The 17,024-nt window shown below is 37.4% G+C and overlaps 1 protein-coding gene across 1 annotated transcript in view; it reads left to right on the forward strand.

Annotated features, from left to right (window-relative positions):
* KLF8 (Kruppel like factor 8) overlaps nucleotides 1-17,024 on the forward strand; it is a 194,182-nt gene that overhangs the window by 143,745 nt on the left and 33,413 nt on the right. Inside the window, exon 2 of the mRNA XM_029931048.1 lies at nucleotides 14,830-14,903. Within this exon, the coding sequence (XP_029786908.1) occupies nucleotides 14,830-14,903 (74 nt within the window). The remainder of the gene's footprint in view (nucleotides 1-14,829; nucleotides 14,904-17,024) is intronic.

Raw genomic sequence — 17,024 nt, forward strand, 5'->3', positions numbered from 1 at the left:
CAGCTCTGTAGTAAAGGCTAAAGTCTGGGATTGTGATGCCTCTCGTTTTGGTTTCCTTCTTCAATATTAGTTTGGCTATTCGTTGTTTATTTATTTATTTTTTTGTGGTTCCATACAAATTTTAGGATAGACTGTTCTACCTTTGAGAGAATGCTGGTGCAATTTTCATTGGGATTGCATTGAATGTGTAGATCCCTTTGGTTAATAATGACATTTTTACAATATTTATTTTTCTGATCCATAAGCATGTAATGTTTATCCATTTCTTTGTGTCTTCTTCAATTTATTCATGAGCTTTATATAGTTTTCATTGCACAGGTCTTTTACATCTTTGGTTAGGTTTATTCCTAGATATTTTATGTTTTTTCATGCAATTGTAAATGGGATCAGTTTCTTGATTTCTCTTTCTGTGGCTTCATTATTGGTGCCTAAAAATGGGACCAATTTCTGCACATTGATTTTGTACCCTGCGACTTTGCTGAACGCAATGATCAGTTCTAGAAGGCTTCTGGTGGAGTTGATCGTGTTTTTCATGTAGAGTATCATGTCATCTATGAAAAGTGAAATTTTGATTCCATCTTTGCTGATTCTGATGCCTTTTATTTCCTTTTGTTGTCTGATTCCTGATGCTAGGTTTTCCAGCCCTATGTTAAACAACAGTGGTGAGAGTGGACATCCTTCTCGTGTTCCTGATCTCAGGGAAAAAGCTCTCAGTTTTTCTCTAGTGAGGATGATATTAGCTGTGAGCTTTTCATAAATGGCTTTTATAATGTTTAAGTGAGTTCATTCTGTCCCTGTCGTATCCCGGAGGCCGGGTCCGGCGCGCTCGTCCCTGGCGTTCGGTGGTACCTGTTTCGTCCGCCCCGACCTGCAGGGCGGAGAATCATCACGGGTTCTTTTCCTGAGAGAGGGAGAGAAAGGGCAGGAAGGGGGACGCACAGAGAGTGAAGACACAACTCACGGTTTCCGATCAGGCAAAAGAGAGAGAGAGCTTTATTCAGAAAACTGTCTCTTATGAAGGTTTCAAGGCGGGAAAACAAAGCAGGTGACCAAGGTCAGTTACCAGGTAAACAGAGTCAAATGAATATCAAAAGAAATGCCCAGATTTGCCTCAGCAATGTTGGGAAGCGGGGAGTTAGCACTGAATAATCCAAAATACGGTTTTGATCTTTTGTGCACCTTGGCCACTCCACGTCTGGCCCAGCAAGACAGACGCCAAAGTTATTTTGACCAGGAAATGGCAGTCTCCAGCCTCTAGATGCAAATCTTGTTTACTGGGTCACTCTCCGGAGAGTGATAATCCTTGCCTGAGGCAGACAGAAAACTTGGCAGCTCCCGACATGTCCCGACTTTCTCGAGTGTTTTTTATTAAGAAAGCATGATGTATTTTATCAAATGCTTTTTCTGCATCTATTGACAGGATCACATGATTTTTATCTTCTTTTGTTAACCTGATGTATCACCTTGGTGGATTTGCGAATATTGAATCAGTCCTTTAATCCAGGAATAAATCCCACTTGATCATTATTGATAAATCTATTCACTTGCTGTTTAATTCGATTTGTTTGTATCTTGTTGAGTATTTTTGCATCTGTATTCATTAAGGATATTGGTCTGTAGTTCTGTTCTTTTGTTGGAGCTCTGTCTGGTTTGGGAATCAAAGTGATGCTGGCTTTGGAAAATCAGTTTGGATGTTTTCCTTCTATTTATATTTTTTGGAATAGCTTGAGAAGAATGGGTGTTATCTCTGCTTCAAATGTCTGGTAGTATTCCCCTGAGTAGCCATCTGGCCATGAATCCCCATATTCGTTGGGAGATTTCTGATAACTGATTGGATTTCTTCACTGTTTATGGGTCTGTTCATTTTTTTTTATTTTAGTTCTCTTCTTGTTACATTATTTCAATGATGATGATGATGAAGATGATGATGATGTGTAGCTTTTACTATATCCCAATGTTTTTGTTTTATACATATAATTTTTATGTACCTATGGAGACTGGCTATACTATTTTCCTCATTTTATAATTGAGGACACAAATGTAGAGAAGTCGTAGATCCCATGTTGGAAGCCAAACATTCTAATCCCAGATATCCAGTGCTTGTAACCTTTTTAAAAATTTCTTTAAAACAGTTTATTGTCACGTTGGTTTCTATACAACACCCAGTGCCCTTCCCCATAAGTGCCCCTCTCCATGACCATCATGCCCCTTCAACTTTCTTCCCTCCCTCTTCTGCCCTCAGTTTGTTTTCAATATTGAAGAGTCATGATTTGCCTCACTCCCTTTCCCTAACTCTTGTCCCGCTCTTTCCCCTTCCCATGATCCCCTGTTAGGTTTCTCCTGTTAACCTATGCGAGAAAACATATGGTATCTTTCCTTATCTGCAGGACTTATTTCACTTAGCATGACACCTTTGAGGTCCATCCACTTTGCTACATATGGCCATATTTCATTCTTTCTCATTGCCATGTAATACTTCATTGTATGTATATGTATATATATATACACACCACATCTTCTTGATCCATTCATCGGGTGATGGACATTTAGGTTCTTTCCATGATTTGGCTATTTTTGAAACTGCTGCTATGAACATTTGGGTATCTATGCCCCTATGCATCAGTACTTCTGTATCCCTAGGGTAGACCCCCATCAGTGCTATTGATGGGTCATAGAGGAGTTCTATTCATAGTTTTTTGAGGAACCTCCACATTGTTTTCCACGCGGGTGTACCAGTTTATATTCCCACCAACAGTGGAAGAGGGTGCTCGTTTCTCTGCATCCTTGCCAGCACCTATAATGTCCTGATTTGTTCATTTTAGCCATTCTGAACAGAGTGAGGTGGTGTCTCAGTGTGATTTTAATTTGTATTTCCCTGATGATGAATGAAACTTAGCCTTTTTCATGTGTCTGTTGGCCACCTGCATGTCCTCTTAGGAGAAGTGTCTATTCATGTGTCTGCCCATTTCTTCACTGGATTATTCGTTTTTAGTGTGTGGAGTTTGGTGAGTTCCTTGTAGATTTTGGATACTAGGCCTTTATCCTATATGCCATTTGCCACTATCTTTTTCCATTCCATCAGTTTTATGATACTAGTTTTTATGATAGTTTCTTTTCCAGTATAGAAGCTTTTTATCTTGATGCAGTCCTAATAGTTCCTTTTTTGTTCTTGATTCCCTTGCCTTTGGGGATGTGTCAAGGAGAAAATTGCTGCTATTGAGGTCAAGGAGGCTATTTCCTGCTTTCTCCTCTAGGTTTTCTAGGGTAGCTTGTCTCACATTCACGTCCTTCATCCATGTTGTTTATTGTTGTGTATGGTGTAAGAAAGTGGTCTAGTTTCATTCTTCTGCATGTTGTTGTCCAGTTCTCCCAGCAACACCTGTTAAAGAGGGTGTCCTTTTTTCCATCGGATACTCTTTCCTGCTTTGTGAAAGGTTAATTACACATTTGTTTGTGGGTTCCAGTTCTGGGCTCTCTATTCTTTCCTGTTGGTCTATGTGTCTGTTTTTATTTCAATACTGTCTGGATGATGACAGCTTTTTAGTAGAGATTAATGTCTGGGATTGTGATGCTTCCCATTTTGGTTTTCTTCAATATTACTTCGGCTATTCAGGTTTTTTTTTTTTTTTCGTTCCATATGAATTTTAGGATAGTTTGTTTTACCTTTGAGAAGAATGCTGGTACAATTTTTTTGGGATTGCATTGAATGTGTAGATTGATTTGGGTAATAATGACATGTTTTAATGTTTATCCTTCCAATCCATGAGGACGGAATGTTTTTCCATTTCTTTCTGTCTTCTTTAATTTCTTTCATAAGCTTTCTATCGTTTTTAGCATAAAGGTCTTTTACATCTTTGGTTAGGATTATTCCTAGATAATTTATGTTTTTCCATGCAATTCTGAATGGGATCAGTTTTTTCGATTTTCTTTCTGTTGTTTCATTATTGGTGTATAAAAATGCAACATACTTCTGCAAATTGATTTTGTAACCTGCAACTTTGCTGAATTCATGGATCATTTCTTGAGGGCTTCTGGTAAATCAATCAGGTTTTCATGTAGTGTATCATGTCATCTGCGAAAAGTAAATGTTTGACTTCATCTTTGCCAATTCTGATGCCTTTTATTTCCTTTTGTTGTCTGATTGCTGATGGTAGGATACCCAACACTATGTTAAAAAACAGTGGTGAGAGTAGGCATCTTTGTCGTGTTCCTGATATCAGGGGGAAAGTTCTCAGTTTTTCCCCATTGAGGATGATATTAGCTGTGTCTTTTTCATAAATGGCTTTTATAATGTTTAGTTAAGTTCCTTCTATCCTGAGTTTCTCAAGGGATTTAATTAGAAAGGATGCTGTGTTTTGTCAAATGCTTTCTCTGCATCTGTTGACAGGATCTTATGGCTTTGACTTTTCTTTTGTTAACGTGATATGTCACAGTGATGGATTTGTGAATTTTGAACCAGCCCTGTAATCCAGAGGTGAATCCCACTTGATCATGATGGATAATTATTTTTATGTGCTGTTGATTTCAGTTTGTTAGTATCTTGTGAATTTTTGCATCTGTATTCATTAAGGATAATAGACAGTAGTTCTGTTTTTTGTTGTTGTTGGGTCTTTGTCTAGTTTGTAAATCATAGTGATTGTGGCTTCCTAGAAGGAGTTCAGAAGTTTCCTTCTATTTATAGTTTTTGGAATAGCTTGGGAAGGATGGGTGTTAACTCTCCTCTGGTAGTATTCCTCTGGGAAACCATCCAGCCCTGGGATTTCATTCATTGGGGGATTTTTAATAACTGATTCAATTACTTACTGGTTATGGGTCTGTTCAGATTTTCTATCTCTTCCTATTTGAATTTTGGTGGTACATGTGTGTTTAGGAATTTGTTCATTTCTTCTAGGTTGTCCAGTTTGTTGGCATATACTTTTTCGTAGTAATTACTGATGATTGCTTTTATTTCTGAAGGATCAGTTGGAATAGATACATTTTCATTCATGATTTTGTCTATTTGGTTATTCTCTCTTTTCTTTCTGAGGAACCTAGCTAGAGGTTTATTGATTTTCTTTATTTTTTCAGAAAAACAACTCTTGGTTTCCTTGATCTGGTCAATTGCTTTTTGGATTCTATATTGTTTACTTCTGCCCTGATCTTTATTATTTCTTTTCTTCTGCTGGGTTTGGCGTGCTCTTGCTGTTCTCATTGTAGCTTCCTTAGATGCTCTGTTAGATTTTGAAATTGAGCTCTATTTTGTTGAAATAGGCCTGGATTGCAATATACTTTCCTATTAGGACTGCCTTTCCTGCATCCCAGAGAGTTTGGATTGTTGTATTTTCGTTTTCATCTGTTTCCACATATTTTTTAATTTCCTCTCTAATTGCCTAATTTGCCCAATCATTCTTCAGTAGGGTGGTTTTTAACCTCCACATTTTTGGAGGTTTTCCAAACTTTTTCCTGTCATTGATTTCAAGTTTCGTAGCATTGTGATCTGAAAGTGTACGTGGTATGATCTCAATTCCTCTGTATTTCTGGGAGGCTGTTTTATGACCCAGTATGTAATCTATCATGGAGGATGTTACATACACACTTGAAAAAAAGTGAATTCCCTAATTGCAGGATGCAGAGTTCTAAATATTTCTATTAATTCCATCTGTTCCACTGTGCCATTTAGGCCCATTGTTTCTTTAGTTATTTTCTGTCTGGTTGACCTATATATTGTTGTATATGGAACATTAAAATCCCCTGCAATATGCACATTTTTATCAATAAGATTGTTTCTGTTTGTGATTAATAGTTTTTTGTATTTGGGTGCTCCTGAATCGGTGTATAGATGTTTATATTTGTTAGCTCTTCCTAATGGAGAGACCCTTTAAATATTATATAATGTCCTTCTTCATCTTTTCTTTCTGCCTTTAATTTTAAGTTCAGTTTATCCAGTCTAAGTATGGCTACTCAGGCTTTCTTTTGACTTCCAGTTGCATGATAGATATTTCTCCATCCCCTTATTTTCTTTTTTAAAATTTATTTTTAATAGTTTATTGTCAAAATGGTTTCCATATAACATCCAGTGCTTTACCCCACAAGTGCTCCCCTCCCTGACCATCACTCCATTCCCCCCTCCCCCTCCCCTTTCAGCCCTTGGTTCATTTTCAGTATTTAGTAGTCTCTCATGGTTTGTGTCCCTCTCTCTACCCAATTCTCTTTCCCCCTTCCCCTCCCTATGGCCCTCATTTAGGTTTCTCCAGTTAGCACTACTAGAGATTTACCCTAAGGATACAGAAATGCTGATGCATAGGAGCACATGCACCCCATTGTTCATAGCAGCACTTTCTATAATAGCCAAATAATGGAAAGAGCCTAAATGTCCATCACCTGATGAATGGATAAAGAAGATGTGGTATACATCCCCTTATTTTCAAACTTAAGGTTAATTCATGTCTAAGGTGAATCTCTTGTAGACAGAAAATAGATGGATTTTATTTTTTTGTCCATTCTGCTACCCTGTGTTGTTTGATTGGAGCATTCAGTCCATTTACATTCAGTGTTACTATTGAAAAATGTGCGTTTAGATTCATTGTGTTCTTGTAGATTTCATGTTTGTAGTGATGTCTCTGGTGCCTTATCTTCCTTACTACAGTTTTTAAATAGAGTCCCTCTTAGGATTTCTTGTAGGGCTCATTTGGTGGTCATGAATTCTTTCAATTTTTCTTTATTTGGGAACACCTTTATCTCTCCTTCTATTTAATGACAGGCTCCCTGTATAAAAGAATTCTTGGAGGGAGGAGCCAAGATGGCGGAGAGGAAGGGAGCTCTGTAAACTCTGTCCGCCCCATTTATCAAACCGAGAAGGACATTACTCTCATCTGCAAGAGCGGAAGGAGAAAATAGGGACTCCAGAAAGAATAGAATCTCAAGGATACCTGAGTGAGTGAGGGCGAATGGGGGAAATCTGAAAACAGGCCAGGCTGGGATGGGGAGACAAGATCCCCAGCCCAACATGGGGGAAGTGCGGGAGCCCGAGAGACAAAGGGAAGAGACAGGGGAGCGCACTTCCCTGCGAAAAGCAGCCAGAGTGCAGTTGCGCCAGGGGAACGGACTTCCTGGCGAAAACCAGCTGGAGCTCGGCTGCGCCAGGGGTGCGGACTTCCCAGCAAGAATGGGTCAGGGCTGCCGCTGCACACGTGGCGAGCAAGTTGAACATGGTTTTGGGAACGGGACCATGGACCGCATTTCCACAGCGCACCTCGCCCCCTGCACGGACTGTGCGAATCCCGGGTGCCCACAGGAAAAAATAGGGCCCACACCTATGTGACCACAACAAGGAGTTGGTGGCGGGTGGAGGCCTGGGCATGCGCTTGGACTGCAGGAGCTCCCAGCTCATTTCCAGCAGCGCACAGCACCTTGAGCAACAGCTTTCAGAAACGAAGAGAGACCCAGCTTTTTTTTCCCCCATTGCAATCGCGATCCTGGCTGGGAGTGGGGACCAATATCCTTAATGAATACAGATGCAAAAATACTCAACAAGAGACTGTTACATGAAATAATGGTGTCATTAGATAAATTGAATGAGATTTTATATGATGTTGTAGATAAATGAGCTTATACTACTGTGGCTCTTTGTCCTTTTCCTAAACTGATGCCTCAGTGCCATGCTGAAGTTCTGTATTCTTAGAGAATCTTAGAGGTTTTGTCTTATGGTTAACATCATGATTGATGGGTAATCCTCATTGCAATAGTTTAATAGTTGAGCTCACTGCTAAGGTATAAAATCACCTCCATTATTATGATCTTCAAATCATCAAACTATTACAAAGTACAGGAGAGTAGCAAGTACTTTAAGTGGAAAAATAAATTTTGGTATCAGATCTCATCACTGGGTTCGAATCCCAGTAATTTGCCAGCTATGTGACCATGGAGTTAATCTTTCTGGGCCTCTATTTCATCACGTGTATGATGGAATCAATAATAGCACATGCCCCACAGGAACTGTGAGTACGAAATATGTCCTATTATAAATGCCATAAGAATGAAGTAATATGATATTTGGAATTTGCCTAAAAACTCCCATTGAACCACTTCAAATGGGAGTCTGTTTGGGGTACAGATGAAACAAGAATTTTCATGAGCTGAATTGTATTGAAGCTGGTAATAGGCACATGGAGGATCATCTTTACTTTTGTATACATTTGAAATAATACATAATAAATAAAAGTTTTTTTAATGCTGTGGAAGTGACACTCAAGTTTACCTAATGGTTTGTAGAGAACTTGTTTTTCTTAACTTAAATTACACAGATTAAGCAGAAATTTGGAAACATATTATAGACCTTATTTCTAAGTCCCTATCATAGAACCATGTATCATACAATGTTATAACGGGAAAAGAACAGAAAAGGGCTAAGTAGTTTACTCAAAAGGACACTGCTAGATAACAGTGGAGCCTGGACTAGAACCCAGGTTTCCAGCTCCTAGTTAAAAGGTTTCCCATTTTTTTCACACTGTCTTATTTAATTATAGCACTTTTATTGCATGTAAAGTTAATTATTATTTGAAAATTTACCTTGGGGCACCTGAGTGCTCAGTCTGTTGAACATTCAACTTTCGTTCAGGTCATGATCTCACAGTTTGTGGGTGTAAGCCCCACGTCAGACTCTGGAGCTGTTTCAGAATCTGTGTCTCCCTTTCTCTCTGCCCCTCTCCTGCTCATTTTCTCTCTCTCTCTCTCTCTCTCTCTCTCTCTCTCTCTCTCTCTCAAAAATAAACAAACATTTAAAGTTAAAAAAAATGTCTTTTGGTGGGTGTGCCAGACAAGGGGATGAGTTCTAAATCTCAGAGGCCATATTCATATACTATACTTTCAAAGTCATAGTGAGCTACCTGCTAGATGCCACATTGAGGGTTCTTTGCCTTTGAGTTTTCCAGTGGATCCTGTGGTGATAGGTGTGACTCTGTCTGGGGGACATGAAGATATAGCAATCTCCTATTTTTAAAATATTTATTTATTTGCTTATTTTGAGAGAGAAAGAGAGCACAATTTGGGGAGGGGCAGAGAGAAAATCCCAAGTGGGCTTGGAACCTGACATGGGGATGATCTCATGGACCATGAAAACATGACCTGAGCCTAGTGGGATGCTTAACCAACTGAGCCACCCAGGAACCCCACAATCTCCTTCTATCAGGTACTTTTTCCCCAGAAACCAGAAGCAAGAGGATTCCACTGGCTCTCAGATCAAACAGAGTCATAGTTTTATTAAAGCTCTAGACTGCTATGGTTCAAATCTCAGTTCTGTTATTTACTAACTGGGTGATTTGGGGATAAGCTACTTAATCTCTCTGTGTTTCAATTTCCTCATTTTAAAAATGAAATAATGTGCCCATTCATAATGATGAAGATTAAGGGAGTTCTATGGATAGTTTTTTGAGGAATCTCCACACTGTTTTCCAGAGCAGCTGCAACAGTTTACATTGCCACCAACAGTGTAGGAGGGTGCCCATCTCTCCACACCCTCGCCAGCACCTATAGTCTCTTGATTTGTTCATTTTAGCCACTCTGACTGGCGTGAGGTGGTATCTCTGTTTTGTTTTGATTTGTGTTTCCCTGATGATGAGGGATGTTGAGCATCGTTTCATGTACTGTAGGCCATCTGGATGTCTTCTTTGGAGAAATGTCTGTTCATGTCTTCTGCCCATTTCTTCACTGGGTTATTTGTTTTGTGGGTGTGGAGTTTGGTGAGTTTCTTGTAGATTTTGGATACTAGCCCTTTATCTGATATGTCGTTTGCAACTATCTTTTCCCATTCTGGTGGTTGCCTATTAGTTTTCGTGATTGTTTCCTTTGCAGTGCAGAAGCTTTTTATCTTGATGAGTTCCCAAGAGTTCAGTTTTGCTTTCATTTCCCTTACCTTATGACCCAGCAATAGAACTGCTAGAGATTTACCCAAGGGATACAGAAATGCTGATGCACAGGGGCACATGTGCCCCAATGTTCATATCAGCAATGTCAACAATAGCCAAAACATGGAAAGAGCCTAAATGTCCATCACCTGATGAGTGGATCAAGAAGATGAATATATACACAATGGAGAACTACAGGGCAATGAGAAAGAATGAAATATGGCCATTTGTAGGAAAGTGGATGGACCTGAGGGTGTCATGCTAAGCGAAATAAGTCAGGCATAGAAGGACAGAAACCATATGTTTGCACTCATAGGTCTAACAAGAGAACAGGAGAAACCTAATGGAGGACCAGGGGGAGGGGAAGAGGGAAAGAGAGTTGAGGAGAGAGAGGGATGCAAAACTTGAGAGACTACTGAATACTGAAAATGTACTGAGGGTTGAAGGGGGAGGGGGAATAAGAGGTGGTGGTGATGGAGGAAGGCACTTGTGAGGAAGAGCACTGAGTGTTGTACGGAAACCAACTTGACAATAAACTATTTTAAAAAAAGAATTATGAAGGTTAAATGAATTAATACAAGTATTTGTTCTTTTAACAGAATAGTATCAGGTATATAGTAAGTATTCAGTAAATGTTGACAATTATTGTTCTTTTATCACCATTCTACTTTTTTTTCCATAATATTTTATTGTCAAATTGTTTTCCATACAACACCCAGTGCTCTTCCCCTTAAGTGCCCTCCACCATCACCACGACCATTCTACTTTTAATGTCATGCTGCAAAAGTGCCTGAAGGTTTTCACAGAGTCACATCTCAAAAGTACTTTCTATTTTCTGGAAGATATACAATTAAACTGTCTGAAAATATATGTGTATTCTAGGTGTTCTTTAATTATCTTTTTCTAATATTGAACACACTAGTAATACGTTTTTTAAAACTGCTTATAATATCAAAACTCTAAAATACTAACTTTCATTTTTCAATAGTTCCAGCATTTCTTACAATTCAGAGGCTGAAAGTGAGTGATATCTACTCAAGATCTTCCAAAATTATTGGTTTGTTGTCCTTAAACTTGTTCTTCTTTCAGAAGTTTTTTTAAGAAGGTGCTTACCAGGTTAATGGAAAGTAGTGAGGAACACTGCAATTTGAGTGAGAGGATAAGAATTCCAGCTTTGATTCCATTACTTCTAAGCTATGTGACCTTGGGCCTCCAAATTTATTATCTGTGAAATTGGAATGATATACAAAATCTATGTCCTTACTGTAAATCTATGTAGATACACATGAGGAATTATTATTTGTGTTGTACAAATGCTCTATCTTGTTAAGACACGAGGTAACTTCTTAAGTCTGTTTTAGGGCCCACAGTGCTTTGTTTGATTTTGAAGTTGTAGGCCACAATGACTCTTCCTTGGTTTCCACCTTAAAGGTTTAACTGCTCACTTTATCCCTATGTATTTTTTTCTCCTCTCCATGTTTACCCAAGTGTAAGATGTGGTATAATAGCCAGCTACCTTCTGTACCTTAAAAGAACTGTTCATATTCATGAAAAAAACAGATCACTATGGAAAATGCCACTTTGGTAAAACAACAACAACAGCAACAGTCTGGAAACATGACAAAAGTAATATAATCATATCATATTTCTATGGTCATAGTCCCTGGAACATGGTTTGTGATGTTCTTCTGCATATATGAGAAATTGACCTGCCATGGATGAGGCTCAAACCTCCCTATCTCCTCTTTTATTTCCTTTTCCACTACTCCCTTCCTTAGGAGAAGGACCAAAAGTCCAGCTTCCAGACACAAATGCTTGAAGAGCCAATCCAGGTAGAAAAATGGTTATTTCAAGTAGGTAATTTGCATTTTTGAAGCATTTCTGCCCGTGTAATTGACATTTCAATGGCCCAAGATGTACTCTAAACCCCTCTGGTTATTTCCTCACCACTTTTTTTCCAGCTTCTGTGCAGCTGTCTGGTTTCAGACACAAAGCAGCAACTCCAATTCTAGAGAAAAGCAAAAGTCTTAAGAAGTCCTTTTTTTTTTTTTAAGAAAAACTGATTTTGGGGCGCCTGGGTGGCTCAGTCAGTTGAATGGCCGACTTTGGCTCAGGTCATGATTTAGAGGTTCATGAGTTCGAGCCCCGCATTGGGCTCTGTGCTGACAGCTCAGAGCCTGGAGCCTGCTTTGGATTCTGTGTCTCCCTCTATCTGTGTTCTTCTCCTGCTCACTCTGTCTCTCTGTCTCTCAAAAATAAATAAACATTAAAAATTTTTAAAAAGAAAAAGAAAAACTGATCTTTTTTTAAGACCATTCTTTAGGCCCAAATTTCCTTCAGTTTTAAATTTTGGCTGGCTACATGTTAAAACATTAAAAAAAAAAAAAAAAGCTTTCTGATTGCTTTTCTCTGTGCACTTCCATCAACATTTAGGATGCTCTCCAGAGTTATCTAATGCCTATTCCAATTTGGCTATTCTTTAAGTCAGAGGATACTAACCAGAAGTTGCAGAGACAATCCTAATTGCCAACTATCCCCTTTATGTTATTTGACTAATATATTGGTAGTAGAGATGGGGCAAGACGTATTATCTAAACTCCTTGATAACTGTTAAATAATACTGATATCATTTAATATTATAATAGGGTCACCTGGCTGGCTCAGTCAGTTAAGTGTCCGGCTTCGGCTCAGGTCATGATCTCACAGTTTGTGGGTTCGAGCCCCGCATCGGGCTCTGTGCTGACACCTAGCTCAGAGCTTGGAGCCTGCTTCAGTTTCTGTATCTCCCTCTCTCTCTGACCCTCCCCTGCTCATCCTGTCTCTCTCTGTCTCTCAAAAAATAAATTTTGAAAAACATAAAAAATTTTAATATTATAATAGAATTGCTATTAAATAACCTTATTTCCATGATCATTCATTCATTGGACATTAATTAGCACATTTTATGGAGGAGATACTCTGCTAAAAGATACAAGGGAGGGTAGGAAAAACCAAATTCACTTCACTCTCTCCTACTCTCTACTATAAAAACTTCTGGCAGCAATCATGAAAACTCTCTTGGCTTCATGGTGCCCAACTGTGACTATATGACAGTCATCTGACCTAACATTCATTTTTTACCATTGTATCTTATTTTTTCCCCTCTTCCTTGAAATCAGAAAAAGTTACCCTCTCTTAAACCTCACACTTCATATGTAATTATACCTCAAGCATCTCTTACACATAAGATCTCTAATTTTCTTTCATTCTTTCCCACTCTTGTTCAATTACTGTACTTGAGAAAACACACTTCCTCATTCTCCTTTTCTCACACTCAACAAAAATCTTCAGAAATGTGTTGAACACCTACTATGTGCCAGGTACCATTCTAAGACCTTGAAACACATCACTGGAAAAAACATCAAAGATGAAAATCTCTGCCTGCAAAGAGCTTAAAATCTAATAGAAATTGGATTTTTCTGTGTCTGACTTATGTCCTTATTCTTTATACTTCTCCCTCAATTAATACAGACCTCATCCACCCACCCCCAAGATGCTTCATAGAAGCCTTAAGACTCTGCAGAAAATAGTTTGAAATATTTTAATTCTATAAGGAAAAGTTGAGGTTTCCAAAAAACGTCCTTGCTAATGATTATGGGATATAATTCCTGAGCATCTAACTATCATGTCAGTGATCTCTGCTACACTCGCTGACTCTGTGTCTGGTTGATCCAGATCCCAACCTGATAACAATGTCCCTAACATAAATTCTGATACATAGTAATTATACACTAAATATTTAGTAAATGATGTATGTATATGTGAAAAATTCTATTCATATGATTGAATGAGGAGAAGAGAAGAGAAAATCTATGTGTTTTGAGATAAAATTGAAGCTATTTTAATATGTCAAAATTCTCCAAATTCTTTGATAATGGTACAAAAGTTTTCCTTATAATCTCAATAGAATAATCTTTGTGTGTTATTGCCATAATGTTAGGACGAATTTCCTCAATTCCTGACATTCAGTAAAAGAAAGGATTTTTTGTTTACTTTTACTTTTTCATGTGGCTGTATTATAATTTTTTTTATTTTTGCACATTATATATTTCCTGTATTTTAACTGCATTAAGTATTAAATGACTATTGTGAATTGACCTGTAAAATGAATATCTTTATGGGTAAATATATTTGATAACTACCGTTTGAAATACAGGTCATAAATGAAGAAACTAATTGTAATTGATTTGAATACACTCAACATAATCTAAAATCTGACAAATTTAAGTTATAAGCAAGCTATGAATTTATCTTCTTTGCCCTATGTTTTCTCTTTTAGTGAGAGAAGACTGTAGCTAGATCAAAGGAAATCTGGTTGAAAAAGTACTGGTAGGTGCTTCAGGTGGAAATGATTGTGATTGTGTAGGGCAGTATAGTGAGGCCACCAAATCTCTCTTTTTATAGAAATACAAATGAAGAAGGAAATAGAAGACTCCTTATACTAACCCCACCTAGCTTGTGTGTTTACGAGAGATAGAAAAAAATTCTTTAGAGGGATTTGGTGCTAATGTGTTAAAAAGCTTATTAGGGTAAATATCCATACAAGAGTATGGAGCTCCTTAGAAGGAGAACTAGACGAGGAAGGGAAATATTATGAAAACTATGTCTCTATACTGATATCCTCCTATGCACATGGGACTGGTTGGAGAGGTTGGAAGAAGTGGATTCTCATGTATATAGGATTTTGGGGGGGGCAGCTAATATTGTTGGAGACAAGCCACGTCCATCTTGATGAGTAGACTATACAAATTAGAACGCTATCCAAACACTGATTTCTCATATCTAGTAAGTCTGAAAAGTAATGTTCATAGAATGCAAACAGGTACAACCAAGGATAAATGGCATACTGTATGCATGTAGAGGATTATATCTTATTCTAAAAATTGTGTTTCCACTGTCTTTTTTTTAGATATGGATCAACTCACAAACAACTTAGAGGTCCAACTTAATTCAGAAGGTGGCTCAATGGATGTCTTCAAACAGGTCAGTTATCAGGAAAATGAGATACTAATAATATTGAGCTATAATAGTGCTGAATACCTGGTAATCCTTATAGAGCTAATGCTCACTTTTTTTTCTACACGTTTTTGGTAGCATGTTGGGGACACCAAAGTGGTGAAGGAAAGGAGATTTCTTGGAAGTATCTGAAAGCCTGAGTATCAGATCTGAATACAGAATAGATCTGACCTAAAAAAAAAAAAAAAAAAAAAAAAAAAGCTCTGGGATCACGACTATAGGGACAAATTAGACACTTGGTAGACAATAGCAACCCTTTATGTAACACTGTTTCATATTTTAGGCACTCTGGAGATTAAATATATTGTCTTATTTAATCTTTATAATAACTCTGTTGGATAGTTTATTAGTCAAGGCTCTCCAAAGAAACAAAACTAACAGAATGTGTATGTCTCAATCTTACATAGATGATAGATAGATAGATAGATAGATAGATAGATAGATAGATAGATAGATAGATAGATATAGATAGAGAGATAGATAGATAGAAATATATAGATAGATGTAAATTAATATATGGATCTATATACATTCTGTAACTAGCTAGCTATTTAGAGAGAGACAGATTTTAATGAATTGGTTCACATGACTATAGCATTCAGATGAATCAAAAATTTAATAGGGATTAGGTTGGTAGGTTGGAAAGCCAAGGAAGAGTGGCAGTTCCAGTGACAGTCTGCTGGAAGAGTTTTTTCCTGTATGAAGGAGCTCAGTCTTTGTCTGTTAAGGCCCTCAAGTGATTGGATGAGGTCAACCCACATTATGTATGGAGGGTAATCTGCTTTACTCAAAGTCCAATGATTTAAATGTTAATTTCACCCAAATATATCTTCACAGAAACATTCAGAATAATGCTTGGTCAAATATCTGAGTACTGTGATCCAGCTAAATTGACATAAAATTAACCATCAAAGATAAATATTATCAATATTCCTATTTTACAGATAGGAAAATTGTGACCTTGGGCACTCCAAGGACAACGATTGTTTTTCAAAAGGAAAGCACTCTGTTAGATTTGGAAGTCCCATTTTGCTCAGGGTTAGGTTGTAAAGTCATCCCATGAGTGAAACTCAAATACAGTCAAAATTAACCCTGAAAAATCCCTTAAGTTGTCTATAAAGTTGACTCTACAGTTTTGTGTATCCAGTAATTATCTGTTTCTTTATTTAAGTCAGCAGATTAAGTATCTGGCTTACATTTAAGACTCATATGTTACCAAAAAAGAAGTTTAAACCATTAAGTGTTTTTGCCTTTGGTGTACAATTGAATTTAAGTTACATGTGCATATGGTGGATACTACTTTGTATTGTGTTAATACCAAACCCAATTTAACATTTTGTTTACCTTACTTTTAGCTGTTTCCATTTAGGGACTATTAGCACATCAACACTTGCTAATTTGTTGGCAAAATATCTGCTGGTTGCTAGTGCTAAGTCATTATAAACACTAAAAGGAAGCTCAGTATAAGTGTTAGATAAAAATCTATCAGACATGTAACAAAAAAAATCCTCTGTGAAATGTTGTCAAGTATTCATAGCTACCTTATTCTGTAATCTCAGCACACCTAAGTACAAATTCTGGAAACTTAGTATACTTTAACAATGCATGTAAAAGGTTAACAATATTAAATTGGATGGGGGAGACATATATGATATAATATGCATTGTTAAAGTATACTAAGTTTCCAGATTTTGAAGGCACTTTAAAATTGGTTCAATGTATAGAATATTCTGGAAAATAGATGATCTAAGAACTATTTGTTTCTTCCCATTTCTAAAATATCTTGTTTTCAGTAAAGCTAAGGTGCTTGTGGTTATATGGCCATAGAACATGGGGCATATCCCACGGGAAAAAGACTCAGAAATTCTGTTCTATAAAAATACAATGTTGGCAATATTTAGATGGGCAGAAGCGTACTGGTTTGGCTCATTATATGATTTGTTTATATTATGAGACAGAATTAGTGGGTGGCTGTTTAGCTCAGTACACAAATTCTTCTTTCCCTTATTTGAATTCTTACATTACCATACCATGTATGAATACACACACACACACAAATATATATATATATATATATATATATATATA

This window comes from Suricata suricatta, chromosome X, assembly GCF_006229205.1.
Source record: "Suricata suricatta isolate VVHF042 chromosome X, meerkat_22Aug2017_6uvM2_HiC, whole genome shotgun sequence".
Classification (NCBI taxonomy): Eukaryota; Metazoa; Chordata; class Mammalia; order Carnivora; family Herpestidae; genus Suricata; species Suricata suricatta.